Source organism: Phragmites australis, chromosome 20, assembly GCF_958298935.1.
Source record: "Phragmites australis chromosome 20, lpPhrAust1.1, whole genome shotgun sequence".
NCBI classification, from domain to species: Eukaryota; Viridiplantae; Streptophyta; class Magnoliopsida; order Poales; family Poaceae; genus Phragmites; species Phragmites australis.
In genome coordinates this window covers 4614072-4634056 of record NC_084940.1, presented here as the reverse complement: position 1 = coordinate 4634056, position 19985 = coordinate 4614072, and the positions used below count along the sequence as shown (strand labels likewise).

The 19985-nt window shown below is 45.3% G+C and overlaps 1 protein-coding gene and 1 pseudogene across 3 annotated transcripts; both read right to left on the bottom strand.

Moving 5' to 3' along the window:
* Window positions 1–68: 68 nt before the first annotated feature.
* On the bottom strand, window positions 69–7972 carry LOC133902102 (uncharacterized). Of its 3 annotated transcripts, XR_009906829.1 has the most exons (6): window positions 7628–7971; window positions 7488–7524; window positions 7259–7380; window positions 7085–7148; window positions 652–775; window positions 69–488 (listed from the first exon to the last, which is right to left on the bottom strand). XR_009906829.1 is itself a non-coding variant. In XM_062343684.1 (5 exons), exons 1-4 carry the CDS (start codon window positions 7862–7864, stop codon window positions 7086–7088), a joined length of 459 nt encoding a protein of 152 aa, XP_062199668.1. In that variant the 5' UTR covers window positions 7865–7972; the 3' UTR covers window positions 69–488; window position 7085. The 3 variants fall into 3 exon arrangements, 2 of the variants coding, with proteins under 2 accessions (XP_062199668.1, XP_062199667.1); XM_062343684.1 differs by lacking the exon at window positions 652–775 and having other exon boundaries at window positions 7628–7972; XM_062343683.1 differs by lacking the exon at window positions 69–488 and having other exon boundaries at window positions 527–775.
* Window positions 7973–9110: 1138 nt separating this feature from the next.
* On the bottom strand, window positions 9111–10827 carry LOC133901174 (plant UBX domain-containing protein 10-like; annotated as a pseudogene).
* Between the last annotated feature and the right edge of the window lie 9158 nt (window positions 10828–19985).

Genomic DNA, 19985 nt, shown 5'->3' with positions numbered 1-19985 from the left:
CGGTCTCTCTCAAAAACACAAGAAGATTTAAAGTGATTTCAGTAGAAACCTGAAATGGAATGGCTAGGAGACGTAATGTGTTCGCTCTTTATATAGTTCACTGATGCCTAAACATTTTACAAGAATGCTAAAATCTATGCCCAGAAAAGCAGCAACAAGAATTTTCGATGCAGGGTTTCGTGGTTAAGACAATGGGGAACCATCTGCTACCGTTTTCACAGGGTTACACTGGGTCCGAAAGGATTCATATACAGAAATGCTCAACACATGATTGTAGAGCTCAACACGGAACACGACTCATTTTCAGCAAGTTCATGAGCATAAACATAAGGAGTAGGTGCCGGAAAAAGTGACAGAAATAAGATATCAGAAATTCAGAACAGAAAAGTGTCACATACGCTGTCATTGGGAATGAAACTGGAATTACCATGACGCGATGAAGGACCATTAATTCTGTGAGCGATTATATATGCAGACGTCTTCTCGTCCTGCAAATTGGTTGTCCACATCACAGGACAAAGTCAACACAGGAGCGTACTGATGAAAATAGTATTTGAAATGATGTATGATGATCACAACAGCTCAAACATCATTTGAAAGGCTGTGATAATTTAAATATAGAGTCAAAGCAGGAACACATTAATGGTAGACCTTTTTCACACACAAGATGATGATCCCAGAAAGAAAAACCACTACACTTCTCCAAAAGTAGGTCCCCTCAGCAGTATCTTGCAGGTTTTTAATGCAAGGATAGGTACCTCCAAATCTTGGATATCTGCAATCAAAGTGTAGCTGGTGTAAACCAAACCATCTACGCAACTGTAAATCCCTGAAGTTGGAACCGTGACTAGGAAAGAAAGATGATAGAACTGTCAGTTCTAGCACATTTGGTGCTCCAAGTCCACTTCAGAAATTCAGGTTTTTACATTGGGTATGGTGAATGTTCTTGTCAGATGCGCTCAATGATGAGCGAATGAAGATAGACTTCATGTATTCACGAATTATAGTGTTGATAACGCCAAGTAATCTTCTGTTATCTTACTATAACAAAGTTAAAATGAGCCATCTTCTTTTCTGTCAAGACCAAGAAATTACCACCTTAATCAATGGAAAAAGAGAAAGATTTAGGCCGTTGACAGTGTCTACGTGATAATGACTGGATATTGTGTTTATTCAAAATGATTGCGTAAAGGCGAAAGAATAGTTCGCTTTGTGCTAGGTCATCCGTGAGCACCGCTGTTGGCTCCGGGGATGGTGGCGCCTCTCCCCCTGACCAGAGCATGGTGCCGGACGGGATTGGCGGGGGGCTTGCGTCACCTTCGGAGAACACTGCCCCTTCAGTCTACCGGTGCATTATCGATCGCACGGTGAAGCTGGTTAGAGAGGAAGAAGACCTACGTCGTGCAGTGTTCATGACGGTGATTGGCTCTAGACCACCGGTGTCGACCCATGCTGCGGTGGCGGCCATTGTTGTTCATTTCGAGCTGGATGTAGCCGTTATCGCAATTCATAGTGCGAGGCCTGAGAACTTTCTAATGCTACTTCTAGTCGCGGCGACGGCGGGGCGGGTCAGGAACGGGGGTGATCCTATTCATACACTGCATTTCAGTTGCCTCATCAAACACTAGTCACGGCTCGCGCATGCGGAAGGCTGGCTGCTGCCAACCAAGGTTGACCTAACCCTCATCGGAGTCCCAGTGCATGCATGTGGGCTCGCCATGACAAAGAGGTTGTTGAGCCCATTCTGCTGGATCAAATCCACCCATCCATGGCACTGTGCTTCGACCTATACGGGTTCCAGCTCTCTGCTTGGACCTACCACCAGGGTCCCTTCCCGCTGGAGCTTAGCCTTCTCGTTGAGGAACCAGTGGAGCTTGCGACGGCATAGAACTTGTGTGGGAAAAGGATACTTGAGTACAAAATTGAGGTTCTGGTTTCTAGGGTTCAAGGCCCTGGGTCTCTGCCAAGTGAGTCCACGCCATCATCGGACGAGGACGATGTTCCACGAAATCGCCGGCGTATCGAGCTACATCCTCGCAGCCCCGACTGCGGTAAGCCGCCCGGCCAACCCTCCGACAAAGCTCCATCTAGCCAGTCCCACGGTCACACCTCAACTGACCAGTCCCACGGTGGCGTTTCGGCTTGCCGGTCCCACGGTCGTGGAGCAGTCTCGGGACCGACACTTCGCATCCTTCCCTAGCCAACCCGGCTTCACCGTCGGGCTGCATGGTGGCTACGTCAGGTCCCCCAGCGAGCGTTGGTGTGGGCTTGAGTGCCTGTTAGGCTCCCCGATGGGACTTGGGAATTTGCATTGAGATGATGTGACGAGCGCCTCTATTACGTTGCCTGAGGAGCCCGCCAGTCTGCATGCGACCAAGCCAATGGTTGCGGTGGAGAGTTTGACCTCTGCACCGGGTGCTGTGCCAGGAGGGACACGGGAGGAATTGTTGTCGCCCACATTGCACGAGAGGATCCGGTTGTCTCGCTATCTCCGGTCTTTGGGATCCCATGCGTCGACGCAATTGAGCCCAGACTTGGAGACGCATCCATCCGGAATGAGCAGCATCCGCCCACGGCTCTCGAGCTCACGACAGGGTCCAGGGACTTATCTGGGCCTGATACTACTCCTTCCCTTAAGCCCAAGAAGATCACACATGTTTTCAGTAGACGTCACACCCACCAGACCCAACGGCAGGAAGCCTCCCCGGTACTCTCCAATTCGTCCAAACCCTTCATTGCTGGGGTAACACGAGCCGCTGATTGGCTTCTCCGATGAACTGCAATTCAAAAGCGATGGGTAAAGCAGCTCCCGCCAGACTATGTACCTCGACGAAGCAGTAGATTGGCGAAGCAAGGGCGTGGCGTGACGTTGCTGTCAATGAGACGAACGCAAGGACACATAATGCAATGCATGGGTGTGGTTCAAGACCAAGAGGAGATTGATGGTTAAGCCATGGAGAAGTATAGTAGCCTCTTTGACAAACCCCTCGCCCAAGCCCACATCGTTGCACTAACGGCGTTGTTTGGATGGACGGTGCTAGGGAATGGTGAAGCTCCGCGCGACGACGCCGTTTCCTGGACTCGGTCGTTGATGCATTTTGATTTCATATCACTGGTTGTTCCTAGTCGTATTTTTATTTTGTTCATGATGATGATATCCAATATGCTCATTTGGAATGTGAGGGGACTTAACTGCAAGTCTAGGCGTGATTCCGTTCGCGACATGATCAATTAGTCTCGACCAAATGTCGTTTGTCTGCAAGAGACGAAAAAGGCATCTATCTCCCGACATATGGTTATGTCAACTCTTGGTTCTGATTTTGATCAGTTCATCGTGCTGCCAGCGCAAGGAACCCCAGAGGGAGGGGGGGATTTTGTTGGCATGGAAGGGTAGCGTTTACCAAGCGGTGAGAACACGTATTGATACTTACTCTCTCTCGGTTCAATTTGAGTCTCAAGATGGGCCGCCATGGTGGTTCACAGGGGTTTATGGCCCTCAATCGGATGATGGAAAAATCTAATTTCTACAAGGGCAGGGTGCTCTGGACCATGGGCAATTGGTGGAGATTTCAACCTTATTTACACGACGGAAGATAAAAATAACTCCAATCTTGACAGGGCCATGATGGGTCGCTTCCGCTGATTTCTCGACGATTTGGAGCTGACAGAGATCGCTCTCCTTGGGCGAAAGTATACTTGGTCAAACGAAAGCGTCAACCTTGGTTCGACTCGATCATGTTTTTGGCACGGCTGATTGGGAACAACTATTCCCTTATTGCATTCTGCAAAGCTTAGCATCAATGATTTCTGATCACTGCCCACTATTACTTGGACTCCAGGGTAATATTCAAGGCAAACGGCGATTTCATTTTGAGAGTTTTTAGCTGAGACTTGAGGGATTCCTTGTCCTACCCACTGCAAAGATTCTCTAACAAACTGAAGAGACTCACTCGTGACTTGCAATCATGGAGCCAGCGGAGGATAGGAAACATCAAGTAGCTTCATTATGCCAAGGAGATTTTGCACCGGCTAGAAATCGCTCAGGACTCTCATGCTCCCTCAAGCGAGGAGGATTGGCTTTGTCGGCGACTAAAGCACCATACCCTTGGCCTAACGTTCGTTGAGCGCACAATGGCATGGATGTTGTCCAGGTTGGGATGGTTGAAAGAGGGTGATGCGGACACCTCCTGTTTTCAACACCATGCTAGGTACAGGAAACGCAAGAATTTCATGGCGAAGGTAAAAGTAGCAGACAAGATCTTTACTGGGCAAGAGGACAAGCAAGAGGCAATTTGGGAGTTATATTCCAACCTGTTGGGCACAGTAGTACAACGAGAGTGTATTCTAAATCTTCAGCCATTTTATCAAGCGCCCCATGATTTGTCGGACCTTGAGCAAGTATTCAAAAGAGGAGGTATGGGCAACAATCAAATCGTTGCCATCGGACAAGGCTCCGGGTCCAGATGGCTATACAGGATGTTTCTATAAGGTTCCTTGGCACATCATCAAGGTGGATCTCATGGCCGCTCTCAACAGGCTAATGCAAGGTAATGTGAACAAGTTGTACCTACTCAATTATGCCTATATAAACGCTGCTGCCTAAAACTGTTGATGCACTTGAGCTTAAGGACTACCGGCCTATTAGTCTAATTCATAGTTTTGCTAAGCTTGTCACGAAAATCTTGGCCAACAGGCTTGTTGCAAAACTTTCGACCTTGGTGTCTTCGAATCAAAGTGCTTTCATCAAAGGGAGAAGTATACATGATAACTTTGTGCTGGTACAGCAGATAGCAAAATTACTACATAGACAAAAGGAGTCGAGAGTCCTTATCAAACTGGATATAACCAAGGTCTTCGACTCGGTGTCTTGGCCTTTTCTTTTGGAGGTGTTAAGGCACTCTAGGTTTTGGTCCGATCTGGTGCAACCTGTTCTCTAAATTACTAAGATCTTCATCAACACAGGTGTTAGTTAATGGAGTATCGAGTGATCTGATTTTTCATTAACGGGGATTAAGGCAGGGAGACCCATTACCTCCCATGCTTTTCATTATTATCATGGATGTTCTAAATGCTTTGATCACAAGAGCAAGTGAGCTCGGCTTGCTGTAGTCGCTCCTTGCGAGGGGGTCTAGCCAGAGAATCTCTTTATATGCAGACGATGTGGTTCTTTTTCTGCATCCATGTGTTGAGGACTTGGAGCTCATAAAGGAAATTCTTCGGGTCTTTGGAAAGGCGTCAGGCCTTGTCACCAATATAAGGAATGTTCGGTGACTCCAATTCAATGTCAAGAACAGCACATTGACACGATCCAAGCCTCCTTGCCTTGCAACGTGGTGAACTTTCCGTGCAAGTACCTTAGGGTGCCTTTGTCTATGAGGAAGCTCTCTAAAACTAATTTCCATCCTTTGATTAACAAGATAGCTGACCAATTGCCGGGGAGCGGAAAGCAGCCATGATGCACCCAACAGGGAGAGCTACCCTTTTTAAATCAGTGCTCACAGCTATACCCATATACCAACTCATCGCCTTGGAGTTTCCTAAATGGGTGATTAAAGCAATTGATAAGATTAGGCGTGGTTTCTTATGAAAGGGTCGCAAGGAAGTAAATGGTGGTCATTGTTTGGTTTCATGGGGTCGAGTATGCAGGCCATTGGAATTGGGAGGTCCCGGGTTACATAATCTGGAAGCATTGGGTTGGGCCCTACCTATGAGATGGCTATGGTTGAAAAAACACAACCAGATCGACCATGGGCAGGCCTCGACTTACAAGTGCATCCTAGCTCCTCGGCAACATTCTCCATTTCAATCATCTCCATTGTGGGTAGTGGAGAAAGGACACTATTTTGGACTGATCGTTGGTTGCACAGAAAATCATTGAGCGACCTTGCTCCCTCGCTCATTGCGCTAGTGCCAAAAAGATTTCTCAACAAGAGGACAATACTAGAGGTTTTGATAGATAATGGATGGGTCCGAGACATCGGAGGTGGTTTATCTTCAGAAGCACTCCTGGAGTACCTCCTAACTTGGGACATTGTAAGTGAGGTTCAACTCAATCAGGGAGTGGATGATCAGCATCGTTGGGCACCCTCTCCATCCGGTGAGTTCTCGCCTAAGTCTGCATATGCCTAGTTCTTTATTGGCGTTGTGGAGTTTGAACCCTGGAAACTTATTTGGAAGACTTGGGCGCCGCCGAGATGCAAGTTTTTTATGTGGTTGGCTAGCCTCAACTGTTGTTGGACACGCTGTGGACTGGACCATCCTGATATTTGTCCACACTGTGATCAAGCTAACGAGACAATATAACATCTCCTATCCTCATATGTTTTCACTAGGGGTGTTTGGTTCTCAATGCTCTCCATTGTTGGTCTACATCAGCTCACATCAAACCAAGATGATCAGATTTTTCAAGAATGGTGGCGCCGAGCTCAACACGAACTTCCCATGCAGCATAGAAAAGGTTTCAATTCGCTAGTTATTCTGACGGCATGGTGGCTATGGAAGCATAGAAACGGGTGCGTGTTCGAGGGCGCTTCTCCTAATATTCACACCATCTTGCAGGACATCCAAGATGATGCCAAGATGTGGTGTTTGGCAGGTGCAAAAGGACTTAGTAGTCTATGGCCATGATGCCTTGCCATTGTAATAGGGGTAGTGTTTTTATTTTGTGGTGAGATAAGTGTTTAAATGGCGCCTTGAGAGCGTTTGTTCTCGTCCGTTTGGACCTTTTCTTCTTAATATAATTATGCGCAGTTCTCCTGCGTGTTCGAGAAAAAAAATGATTACGTAAGAAACAATAATATATACAAAGAAAAATAGTGGTGAAATAAATTTATATCAAGGCTAGAGCGAGTCGCGCTGGCAAGCTTACTGTTAAGACTTAAGATTAAACAATGTAAGCGTAAACTCTGAAGAATGCAAGGACTACTGACAAACTCTGAAGATCGCAAGGACTACTGATAAACTGTGAAGATCGCAAGGAGTACTGATAAACTGTGAAGATTGCAAGTGTGTTCCTTTTTCTAGAACCTAAATTGGCACACACTGATAAATCGCAAGATCGAACTAATTAGTGATCATTTGATACCTCAGAAAGCCGCGGGGCTATCATCCAACTGTTTCTCGTCCTCTATCTCCACCTCCAAGACTTCCTGCCCAAACAAAAAATCTCATCGATCACCATCTTAATTAACACTCTCCTACACTTGCCTCCACCGACGGAAGCAGGAGCAAGAGGACACTAGAATTGAGAAACCCTCACCGGGATGCGGTTCTTGAGGTAGTTGCCGATCCTCGCGACCACGGTAGCGCGGGTGTGCCAGAACTTGCCCTTAAGCCGGAGCTTGACGAACGGGCCATCCAGCTCCGCGAGCTCAACTTGCCCTGCAACCACCAACCAACCATCCACGAAAAGGAGAATCAAATTACAGTTACGAACCCATTCTCAATCCAACTGGCATTGCGGCGTAGGGGCGCGGCCCGGCCCTCACCTGTGATGCCCACCGACGTATCGAACAGCTGTCCCAGCTGAAGAGCACAAGACCACGCAGCATTAGCATTAGCGTTAGTTGGAGGCCGGAACGGCATTCGATGGGAGTTGAAGTGGAGGAATTCAAGGAAGTTGGCTTACCTCGGATTTGGCTTCGACGAGGACCCGCCGGACATTGTCCTCGGTGAGGTCGAGCGACGCGGTGATCGCCGCGGCCACGCGGCCCCGGCGCCGGCACCGCACGCCGCGCGCTGCTGCTACTCTTAGGCGTGGGAGGTGGGCGTAGGCTGGAGTGGAGCAGAATGGCGGCGGCGAGGAGGCGGACGGTGGGGGGAGCCCGGCGAGGTGGCTGGCGCGGAGGACGGCGGCGAAGGCCATGGCCGTTGCGGGGTGCGGAGGGGAGCAGACACTGCCGGGTGGGCCCACCTTATCTTTTTTGTCTCAGAAGAAAGCAGGGATTTTGGTGGCCAGAAATGCTGCTCCACGTTCACGAAGTTGAAGTGGCCCAGATTAGTGGTGGACTGGTGACTAATGGGCCGGACTTTTGAGGAGGTATGTGGGCTGGACTTACAATGGCCCAACCAAGTTTTAGCTGCCTCTCCATTGAAATGCGAGTTGTTTAAGTTCTGAAGCACTTCGAATAGCGAAGTACTACCTAGAATCAACGCCTTGTGTGTCGATGGGCGTGAGTGTGATGTATGTATATGGCTGTGTAAGACTAATTTGTATTTAAAAAAGAATCAATCTCTTTGGATTGTGTTTGAAAACTTTTTTTAATTAATGTGTAGTTTGGAGCGAATGTCTCTGAAACACCGATACTTAGAAGGTGCTATATCCATATTTGTTACCGATACATATGAGATACTTGTTGGATACGTATCTGGTAAGCATCTGAAAAATAATAATTATGTAAATTATGGACACACAATTGAATACTTCTTCGATACTTCGGGGATATGGCTCAGCCTATTTGCGCCCGAATGACCTAACAAGTCATCCGCGGTCTCGCATGCTAGCGTTCGTCCGCAATCCCGTACGCCTCCTTCTCGTAGAGCCGTCCACATGCCAGCATGCCAACTATTGCCCACCGCCCACACATCGCACGCACGCTAGCCGCGGTGGCTGTGAGTTCCTCTCTGGCTCTCTCCCTTTTCAGGTTAATTAGTTAATAAAATTAGCTGGTGGTTATAATTCATATGAAATGGAAATAATTTTGCATGATGTGAAGGCGACAAAGCAAATTAGTGTGAATATTGCATAATTTGAACTATATTTTGTCATCTCATATGCAAACAGTTAAATATAGACATATGCGTTTAATAGGATATGTTGGCAATAGTAGCATCTGAGTGATTCAGATAATATAATCATGCACTGCAAACTAATTAATGTTAAAAAAATAAAATGTATCTATGTATTAAGTTTTCTGAGAAAATAACATATCTTCATATCCGTATGGATCCAATACATGTATCCATATGTGATGCAATCGTCTTCGAAGTCCCTGTTTAGGGCCTTCTCCCCTGGCTTATCTTTGGAGAGCAGCTAGTACCAAACATGTGGCTTTTCAGTAAAGAAATATGTACAGATAATTTGTCTAAATTTCTGGCATATATCATCAGATCTTTCCATCGCATCGTTTGCTTGAAATTCATACCAGTTTCGTGATTACAGCACGTTTACTGAAGTTGCTCAATGTACAGTGTCACACTTGGATCGAAACCTGCGTCTCGAAGAGTCATCCCCAGCTGCTGTTGATCGTAAGTCTTCTTTGGATAGGTTCTTACGAGCTGATAGCCTCCGATGCCTGGTATGCCCAAGGAATCGACATACCTGTAGATTTCTCTGATGGTGTCCGTGTGGCGGAAGCTCTGCTACATTCTCTCGCCGTTGGGAAACCTTATCATTATCTGCATAAAATATGCTGCAATTTAAGTTGTTCTAGTTGGGAATGTTACATTTAGCTTCTGAAAAATCCTAGTCTTAAGTTGGCCAATTGTATAATGATATATATATACTAGATGGAAAAAATAGCATGTATCATATCTGCTAACCATAGGTCAGAGAATCTGTATGGATAATTAGAGTACTCTGTCTTACTATCCAAAATTCGCAGCTCCCTGCGTGTTCTTGAAAAAGAACAATACTCTATGTCTGCAAAATTTGTCAAATATCATACCTTGGTGTTTGCTTCAGTTCTGTGTGAAGGTGCAGTTTCCTTCGGAGCTGGTGCTCTACTCTGAATCGTCTTCGGAGGTTCTCTTGCTACATGGCCAGTATATCTTGGGCGAAGATCATTGTTTGCCGTTGGCTTTGCAATTCCCTCTTGCAGACTCTTTCGAAATCTTTCTTTCTCCTGCAGCCGGCAGAGTTCATAAGCTCATCAGAGTAGGAATGTAGGATGCTCAGACCTCAGAGCACTACGACCTGGCAATCTGGCATGACTACCTACCTGGTCCTTCCGAAGCGACTCGAGGTAAGCTGCATTCTGTACTTGTAGTCGTAGAGCCGATATCCTCCTCTCTTCTTCCTCGGCAGTCCCGGGGGATCTGAATGCTGCAGCTTGACCGTCAGTCCTAGGGGCTCTGAAAGCTGCACCATGCTCATCAATGGTGCGCTGCAAGATCTCCAGCAGCTCCGAGGGTGAAACTGGCCCCTCTACCTGCAGGGAGATAAGTTTGTGGCAGTTCGTACTGCAAGCACAGAACATATTTAATTTGAATATCGCGCGCCGTGTTGATATCCGAAACAACAAGTGAGAAAAGAACGGGATTGTAAAAGCTTTGTACCCGTTGTAGGACTGCGATGCTTTCATCGGAGACGGGAGCGACGACGGCGCAGAACGGGAAGCTGCCGGGCTGCAGCGACGCGACCATGCCTGGCCCTTCCCCCCTGCCGCTGACGGCTCCCCACGACACGAAGTTGGCGTCGAGGAACTCCACCACCACGTCCGCGCAGAGCGTCCTCCGGCAGAAGGGCTCGGTGTAGGGGTGGTCCGGATCGTAGAGGTACACGAGGACGAGCTTGCCCTCCCTCCGCGAGGCCCTCAGGGCGTCGGCGAAGCGGCACCCGTAGAAGAAGGGGTGGTGGCCACCGTACTGCTGCTCCAACACGCTGAAGAAGAACAGCTCCTCGGGGACAAACGGCGGAGGAGGGGGAGGAGGCACTTGCGGTGGCTGCCGGAGCTGAACCGGGTGGCTCCGGCGGCGAGGGATCGACCTCGACAGCACCTCCATGATGCTGGCCGGGAGCCGTGCCAGGGTCCGGGCGAAGTCGTTGCAGAAGTTCCAGTTCCGGAGGCTCTCGCCCGCGCCATTCCCCCTTGCTGAACCTGAGGGCATGGTTAGTGTGTGATTGGTTGCCATAGGGTCGTGACGGTATATATAGGTCGAGCAGAAGTATACCGAGCGTCGTTGAAAAGAAGAGAGTTTGTATTGTCTAGACATGGTGAATTGATTTTTTTTAACTGAACCTGAAATCACATAAGTGGATATAGCAGTTAAGATTTTGTGATACATTTTGTGCCAACCTGCAAAGAGAAGAGGCATTATGCCTCTAGGCGTCACGGCACGATGGCTGGCCAAAATACAGAGCAAAAGCACACCGGTAGCAGACAGTTTCACAGCGGCGGAGGCAAAATACTACGGCTACGCATGAGAAGGAGCTACGGGATGCCTACATGCTATCTACGCGGCCTTAAAGGGGGAATGGAAGGCTCACGGATGTTGAGACGGTGAGAATTGGAAGTTGGTCGGCGGAGCGACGATGTCGAAGTGGTGGAGCAGCTTGGTCTTCTTGCGTGGGCGGCTCTCGTCGGGCCTCTGGCGAACGAGCCACGGTACAGGGACGGCGTTAGACTCCTAGAGCTACTCGGTAGCATGTCGACGGTGGCTCAGTGACGGTGAAGCTGCGGTAGAGAGAATGGGTGCAGCAGCGACGAAAGGGGAAAAGGGGGAGGAGAAGGAGTCGGGTGCGCTATTTATAGATGAAAGAGGGGAGAGAAGTGAGCAGAGAGACGGTGGGCACGTGACATCGGGCGGACGTCGACGGGCAGCGTTGCGGCGAGGTGGCGGATGACGCCCACCATTTTCCCCACAATATGGGAGGCCTGCGCCGTCCATACGCATGCGCGATCACAAAAGTCGTTGGCGCCAAGGGCTTTGGGTTGCAGGAGAGAGAGAGAGAGAGAGAGAGAGAGAGAGAGAGAGAGAGAGAGCTAAGAGTGGGGAAAGGGAGTGGGAGCGCGCGACGGGACAGGTGAGAGAGGTAAGTGGCTCGCTGGGCATCGCAGTGGTTAGAGATAGCGAGGTGCGGCGCTGGGTCACACTAGATGAGAGGGAGGAAAGGCGCGGGCAGTCGACAGATCGCCGACACATGGATGGCCACACGACGCGTGACGTGGGAGCGCATGTGGGAGCAGGCCGGTGCGGCGCGGGCGAGCTGGGCCGGGAGAGCGCTCAGGGGAGTTGAGCCGAGCACATGTGGGCAAGAGAGGAAAGAAGACCGGGCCGACTGCACCTTGGGCCAAAATAGAGAGGGAGAGAGAGATTGAGCTTAGGGTGAATAGGAGAAGAGGAAAGAAATTTTGGTTTTTGGATTCAATTCAAATGTGTGATTTGAATTTAGATTTGACTTTGGATTAAGATCAATTCAATTAAACATATTTGACTTATGATTTGAACTTGAATCTTGAGTTTCCTGAGATGATTTGGATAAGGGATTTGAATTTGAATTGGATTTGAGCTGAATAGAATCTAAGAGTATATATGAAATTGAGAGATATTCAATTTCAAATCTCCACACAAAGAACCATAAAAACTTCAAACCCAATACATGAATCAATCTAACGTAGAGACTATTTTGGAAATAAATTTAGTGAAATTTTAGAATACTTAGCCCATCTAATATATATGAATGTATACATATTGGTATATAATATATATTCATATACATATACATGTTTCCTTGAGTTTAGTTAGCTTAATAAACATAAAAAGTTTTAATTTGGAGTAAAATCTGTAATTAATTTACATGCTAAAACTCAGGATGTTACAATATCCATCTCAACAGTCTAAAAGCAATAAGACTGGATACGGAAGGCACTCAACAAATCATATGCTACTTAAAGGTGTTGATAGATGCATAATGGATGATTCAAGTATAGGGCTTTATGTTATAGTTTTAAGCATAAAGCAATTTTATCCAGGTATTTAATTAGGTTCTCTACTGTTAAACTTTAAAACAGTTTGAATAAGAAAAACCAAGTAACAAGTATTTCTGGAGGGGTTGCAATCTTGGGAGGGGCTATACCTCCCTCCGTAGTCCCTATCATCACATCTGGTATACCTATAGTACTACATAGATTCTAGCGGATTGAGCGAGTAACCTCATCACACAGACATTTAGTCCACATACTCGCTCATCAGGACACATGCACCCAGAGTCTAATCAAGCGTGACCATACATTCACATGTTTATGACCATGGATACGGCTATTCAAATAGTTTTACACTCTGCAGAGGTTATACACTGTACCCATATGATATGCTCAGCCTCCAACCCTTGCAAGTGGAGGAGCGAATCATATCGAGACACTTTAATCACCTTTTCTACCGGGCTTTTCTATGAGAATTACCCCAAATACTAAAGGTCTTTTACTAAATGTCAGGTTCTATTTTTAAGCACTTGCCGGTCCTTGCACATTCAAACAAAGGCCCAGAATGTCACTTGACTATTCGTACCTCTCAGCCTCCTAGTATGATGCCCAACCCAGTCCGGTGAAATAAAAGTTAAGTCTTGCCCATACAGGATGCATGGTTGCTAGGGGGTGGCTCAGCATGACAGCGCAAGATTTGATGTTTAAACGGATAGGGTAGGTATCTCCCAGCAATGAATACCACAAAGGTAACTCAAGTCCCAAGAGCATTCTCGACCAAAGGACTACTCTACCTACCTCGCTAAAACAGATTTCACCCATTTTTACACATCACCCTTCATATCCCACATGACATTAAGGATTTTATAACTATCACGGAATTCACAACCATCAAGGATTCATGACATATGAGTTAATTTGATAAACAGCGAAGCGATATCTTCAAAGAGATGCATTTCAAGGCGACGTCTCCGAGGCGTTGTATTCAATCCTAAGCATGCAAGATATCAAGGCATCGTCTAACATTAATATAGATAATGACAGGTAATTCATAGGGTTATGTGTATTCTAGATGATGATATTTTAGGCATGGTAATTGTTTAATAGGATTAACTACAACAAGTAGTTTGAAAGAAAATGCAATACATAACATATATGATAATAAGTCCAATTTTAGTTGATCACATAGATTATTTGAAAACATAGGTTCAATATGATCAAGAAGATATGAGTTGTTTTCACTAAGGTCAATTTACTATTGGTCTTGTCGTTCGAGTCTCCCAGGTTCTTCATCATTGGGTCTTGCCTTCAGTTCATTTATCACGTTCTTATTTAGAACCTTGACTTTGAGCCTACGCAGATTAACAACGAAAAGCGCACAACAATTAAGCAACAAAACACTATAACAAAATCAAAGGAAACACCAAAGAGAAAGAAGAACGACAAAAGCTAACATAACAGAAAGACGATCGGCAACTCTATCACACCCAGTTTTAACGGACAAAATCAAGTATAGCTTATGTGTGTCCAGAAAGTTTAACACACATAAGGATGTCATAGGTGAAGTAACAAAAGCAATACTTTAACTTATAAGTGTTCACTTATTACAGGATAAAGACTTCACCTAAACAACTTCAAAATTAAACTAAACGACAACATCTAAACGATGACAGTGGGACGATAACATCGGCGACCAAGCACTCCACAGGCACTGACTGGAAGACACGCTCCTAGAACATCAGGTCGTCATCTTGAAAATCTTCAAAGTCTTTCACTGAGCAGCATACGTTTTGTAGGAGAAAGCAAGGGTGGGCACATAGAGTACTCAGCAAGTGTGGGAAAGTAACGATATGCAAGCTTAAATCAAGAATAGGCTAACATATGGTATATTTGCGTAAATGCGAGTAATGAAAAGATATTTGAACTCAAAAGCATTAAGCAATCATTAAGTGAATGTAACCCATACAGCTCAACACCCAGCATACAAGGCTCCCCACCTTACACACCATAACCGACCAGTACTCCCTGTACTATAACCAAGCCACAACCATCTAGTACTCCCTGTACCAGAACCATAACCACCACCCACTAATCATGTGAGGATCCAAGTCTCTCATATCCGTGAGCACGGCTGTTATAACAGTTTTACACTCTGCAGAGGTTATCCATCTTTCCCCACGAGTCAGTGAATTTCATATTGCCGTGTTGCGCAAACACTTAACACACGCTAGTGGTGTGACGCCAAGAATCACTATATGACACTTTCCACGAACCAGAGACTAATCCAATATGTGTCTGCCCACTAGGTTTCACCGCCAGGCTTTACGCAAGTTCAACTCCTACCTAGAAGCCCCCTCTTGCGCTGACACAACACACACTGGATAGACTCTAATCAGTATGTCACGCCTTACCTATATCAGTCTCGTGGTTGGTACATTACTTCTTGGGTTGTCGCTCCACGAACCGGTTCTTACTTAGGTTACTTGAGCATACACTAAACCAACATCATAGCTATGATAACCATCAAAACCACTTTGCTCAAGGCCTACGGTTCCGTGTTGCTACACCATTAACACATTAACGACCATTATTGCATATGTTCATTAGTCAAGATTATGACACTTCTCAACATCCCAAAAGCATAGCTAAGCAATCTACCCATAAAAGACACCTAACCATAAACCATCTAGGTTCCAAGGGATGATAAGGGAAAATCTAGGTAAAATCCTAACATAGGTGACTACACATCATATTGACAGATATTGTATGCAATTTTATAAAATAAAATATTTAAAAACATAGGTTCAAGATGATCAAGGACATTTGCCTTCTCCTTGCTGCTGCTCAGTGTATTCTTGCTCCTGGTCTTGATGTTCCTCAAAGTAATACGAGGCGTTGTCGACTGATCGCACAATAACTAACAAACACACAAATAAGATACACTAAGAACAGAACACACAACAAAAGAACAACGAGATAAAACCTATCTAGAAAGAAAAAGCACCGAAAAATGAATCTATCGGCACAAGAATCGCTTAAAACGGAGCTACGACGAAAAAGTTAGGGCTAAAACAATTCTAGGGTTTAATCTGAAAAAGAAAATAGCTTATTTTGAATAAAATAGAAAGTTCAGGGACTTTTTTGTAAAAGCAGGGGACCTAATTGTAATTATGGAAAAGTCTAGGGACTAATCTGTAAAAAGACATGCACTTTTTTGCTAAAAACAGAGAAGTTCAGGGACTTTCTTGCAAAATTACCAATTTCTAGGAATTATCAGATTTATTTTTATATTAAAAAATCTAGATTTAATGCATGGCAGCTAACTGGGCGATGACTGGGCAGGCTTGCCGATGTGGCATGGTGACTGGGTTGACACATAAGCAGATCGGCTGATTTGGCAAGGCGAGGTGGCAGCTGGTGTGGCACAAACGCTGACTAGATTAAAGTGGACAGGTGGCGGTATGTGATTGGTGGCCGAAAGGGTGAGTTTAGATCTAATCCGGCCCATAGGTTTCAGATCGGACGGCTCTGGACGACTGGCTGGCTGGGGAAGAAAGGAGACTGCGGCCACCCAGGGGCTCAGGGCGACGGACGGCCGGAGAACATGTCGGACGGCGCTCCGACCTGCTAGCGGCAATGGCGAGCGGCGGATTTTGAAGAGGGGAACACGGTGGGTCCGTTTTAGGGCTTACCTTGAGCAGGACGGCACTAGATGGGCTCGGCGACGGAAGGAGCAACGGAGGACCCCAGGATCTCGTCGGGAAGGGGTCTTCGGCGGCGTGGGAACCAAGACGATAGCGGTGAGAGCTTCGGTGGATGGCAGTGGTTCTGTTAGGCTGCTCGGGTGAAGCTCAACGGTGCTAGGGCGGCTCGGCGGCGTGCTCAACCGAGGGTGGTGACAATGGCGACGGTGGGGCTTGAACTCGGCGAGATTGGCTCGGGACTTGGCGGGTGTGGGACGAGATGAGATCAGGGAGAGGGGTCCTGGTTAAATAGGCGAGGTCTCACACGAAAAAAGGGAAAGACGGCGGCTTGTACTCCATTCGGACTTGGACGACGGCGCGACAAGGCGGACTCCAGGTCGGAGACGACGGTGGCGGCAAAGGCGGGTTCTGCGCGGGAGTCTTCGGCGCGACGGGCTGGCGGGCGTGCAGAGCTGGGCCGAACCGAGGCCCAGGCGGAAGGAGAGCGGGAGGAAAGGGCCAGCTGGCTGGCTGAGGCCGAAAGAATGAGAGAGGGAGAGGGATTTGGGCCGGAGGGAAAAAAGGTAGCCCGGGAAGGGTTTTTATTATTTTCTTTTCTTTTTTTGGTTTTAGCTTCCTAAAACCTTTTCTAAATCTATTTCTAAGCAAAGCAACTTCAAACAAAACCCAGCAAAAGCCAATAAAGACCCTGCTTGCCTAAATCAGCATGAATACATAATAATCAAATATATCCTATATCAAATGGGTTTTTCTTTTATATAAAATAGGGTTTTACCTTTTCAATTATTTAAACTCATATTAAATTCTAGCAAATTTTAAGAAATTTTCAAAAGTGGAAAAATTAGGGTGTTACAAACTCTAAGCTTAGCGAACCAACATTAAGAGACTAGTGAGGTTATCCAGTGAAGCTAGATTAAGTTGTTAGCCTAATTATTTTATTAACTTAAAAGAAAATCTAAATAAGTTACTATCGACTAGGTGAGCATCTATTAGCTTAACTATCGGAAGATGGTAATTTATGGTTTCTACGTGTAAGTGAGTGCACGTGTATCGATATCAACGTATATGTGATACTTACATCTATATGTATGCGAGCACTTATACATATATGCGTAAGTATACCTTTAGCCGATTATATGTTCTTAAGCGTCGGATTAATTATTCTAACATATAGTACTAAAGGTTATCTAGTACTTAAACTTATTTACTTAGTGTTACTTAATGACCACTCTAATTAAGGCACACACTATTGCTATGGTAAAAACATGCATGAAATTAATTTAACTACGCTAAATTACTGCATTAATCTAATTAATTAATTATTAAAAGAGAATAATTAATTAATTAATTACCAATGTTAAATTATTATATTCTATTCTATACTCATTAATCTTATTACATTAATTAAACTAAGATTAAACCTTATGAATTAAGCATGAAATAACAAACTATTCTGATTAAAATTAAAATATTAGTTCTTTAGTTTATTCCAATAACTATTTTTAATTAATAAAAAATTAAATCTACTTTTAAGTTAGATTAAGATAAACAACTAATCTACCATTATAACTAAACATGGATATAGAATTAACTAACTCAACTTTATTTAGTAAAGGATGAAGTATTTCTAATGAAACACGGCGACACAAATTAAATACCGAGTGAGAAAATTAAATGAACTCCAAAAATTACAAGATTTGACAGGAAGATAGATTATGATTTTAGAGAAATATCGGCAAAAAAATCGCCAAAATTAGAGTTAAAATGGAGGAAACATGGACATCAAAAATTTGCGAGAATTAGAAATCCTAAAAAAGAACAGGATTACGATTTTGTGAACTCAGTGGACTGAGGGTGGGCTCGGTGTGTGGTCCGCCATGGACCATGGTCGGTGGACCGAAGGGTGGTGGGGCCCATGGTTTGGGATAAGGCCGGCTGTCTTTCGCAGGCGAAGAGAGGATGGTAGAATCGCCATTGGCTACGAGGAAAAGGCTTCGTGGCGTGCAGGGGTGGATCCACCGTTAGGGCGAGCATGGGCGGCCGCCCGAGCTCCCCGTCGGCGGGAACCCCCTCCTCCCCATGGATTTTGGTGATTCAACGAGCTGAGAGCTGAGGAAGAACCGAAGAAGCACCAGTCTACCACCGAGCTGAGGAAGAGACCCATTTCACCATTTGGGCAGTTGAGATGAGAAAGTAGTCATCTCCACCATCCACCCTGTTCTATTTTGAGCACCTTCAAGACGCTTTTCTAGAGTTTAGCCAGTTTCAATTCTTCTCTTGCTTCTGCCATCTTCCCTTCTCTCTTAAAGACAACTGCTTTTCGCTTATGAAGTAAAATCATCGTTAAGAGTATCGTCTCCATGTCCCTTCTGAGCTTCTTTATGATCAAGTACATTAGAAGATGAATGTGATCCCTTTTTAGTTCCCAAGGTACCAGTATAAGCTGGCCGCGATAAGAACAGGGCGCTCCATCACTACTTCCTTTCGCTGCATGACCTTGTTTAGAAACGATTGTCTCAGTCTGCGGTTTGCTAGGAGAACTATTTAGTGTACCCAATGATACACCGGATTCATTTGCATGCACTAGCAACAAAACATCCCTCTTCATTGTATTGATTACTGGTGATGGGAGCACACCGGCACCAACACCAGAGACATGCTGAACATTATGTTTATTTTCCCTAATATGATGTTTTATTTTTCCTAATCTAATGTCCAGCAGTACTAATGACTTGTTGGCTAGCAACAAAGTTACTCGATTCTTCAATTTCTGTCAGTTGCTGCTCCAAGACTTTCGCCTTCTCAGTTCCTTCTCAGCTTCCTTGTTTTTCCCTTCCCATCTAAATGCAAGAGTCTTCCTTTTTATACCAAGCAATTTCTTCTGAATTTGACCCTTAGTTTTCGATGACTTCTGGACAGCTAGTGTGTCATATAAGGTGACGACTCGTAGCAAGAAATTAGAAGCCAAATATAAAATCCATTTAACTGCATCTTTAGATTGTGCAAGCTATCTCCTAATGCAAGGTCATGCATTCTGTGGACATGATGAATCTTCTTCTTCATCGAACAAGGGTAATTTTCTTGAGATGATTGATTGGTAAAAAAAAAAGAAACGAGAAAGTGAGGATTGCATTTGAGGAGTTGTGTCCTAAAAATGTTCGTATGTTTGCACTATCAGTTCAAAAGGACCTTGCAAAGAGTTGTGCATAGGAGATAACCAAAGAGATAAAGAAAGAGATTGGTGATGGTTTTTTCTCTATTCTTATCGATGAATATTGCGATATATCAATCAAGGAGCAGATGTACGTGATTGTGAGGTTAGTGCTCTTATTTATGTGTTGAATTGTGATATTGTGATGTTGTAGTAATTATTTGTGGTGTTGTGTAGGTTCGTGAACAAAGAATGAAAGGTTATGGAAAGATTTTTGGTCTTAAGCATATCACAGAAACAACATCAGATACATTGAAAGGAGCTTTGTTTGAGTTACTTTCTATATACAGTTTGGACATTGCTAGAGTTCGAGGGCAGAGCTTTTTACACATGATTTGAACTTGTTCGCTTCGTTTAATTATTATCTTAATCAAGATATTTTTCTTTAATCTCGTCTTCAAGTTCGCCCTACCTGCTTTGTCCGGTTGG

Bases quoted from the DNA above. Each gene is read 5' to 3' on its own strand.
- LOC133902102 (XM_062343684.1), bottom strand. From the start codon at position 7,864: ATGGCCTTCGCCGCCGTCCTCCGCGCCAGCCACCTCGCCGGGCTCCCC. The intron at 7,525-7,627 runs GTAAGCCAACTT...TGTGCTCTTCAG, and splicing joins TCGTCGAAGCCAAATCCGAG to CTGGGACAGCTGTTCGATAC. The intron at 7,381-7,487 runs GTGAGGGCCGGG...TGGTGGTTGCAG, and splicing joins TACGTCGGTGGGCATCACAG to GGCAAGTTGAGCTCGCGGAG.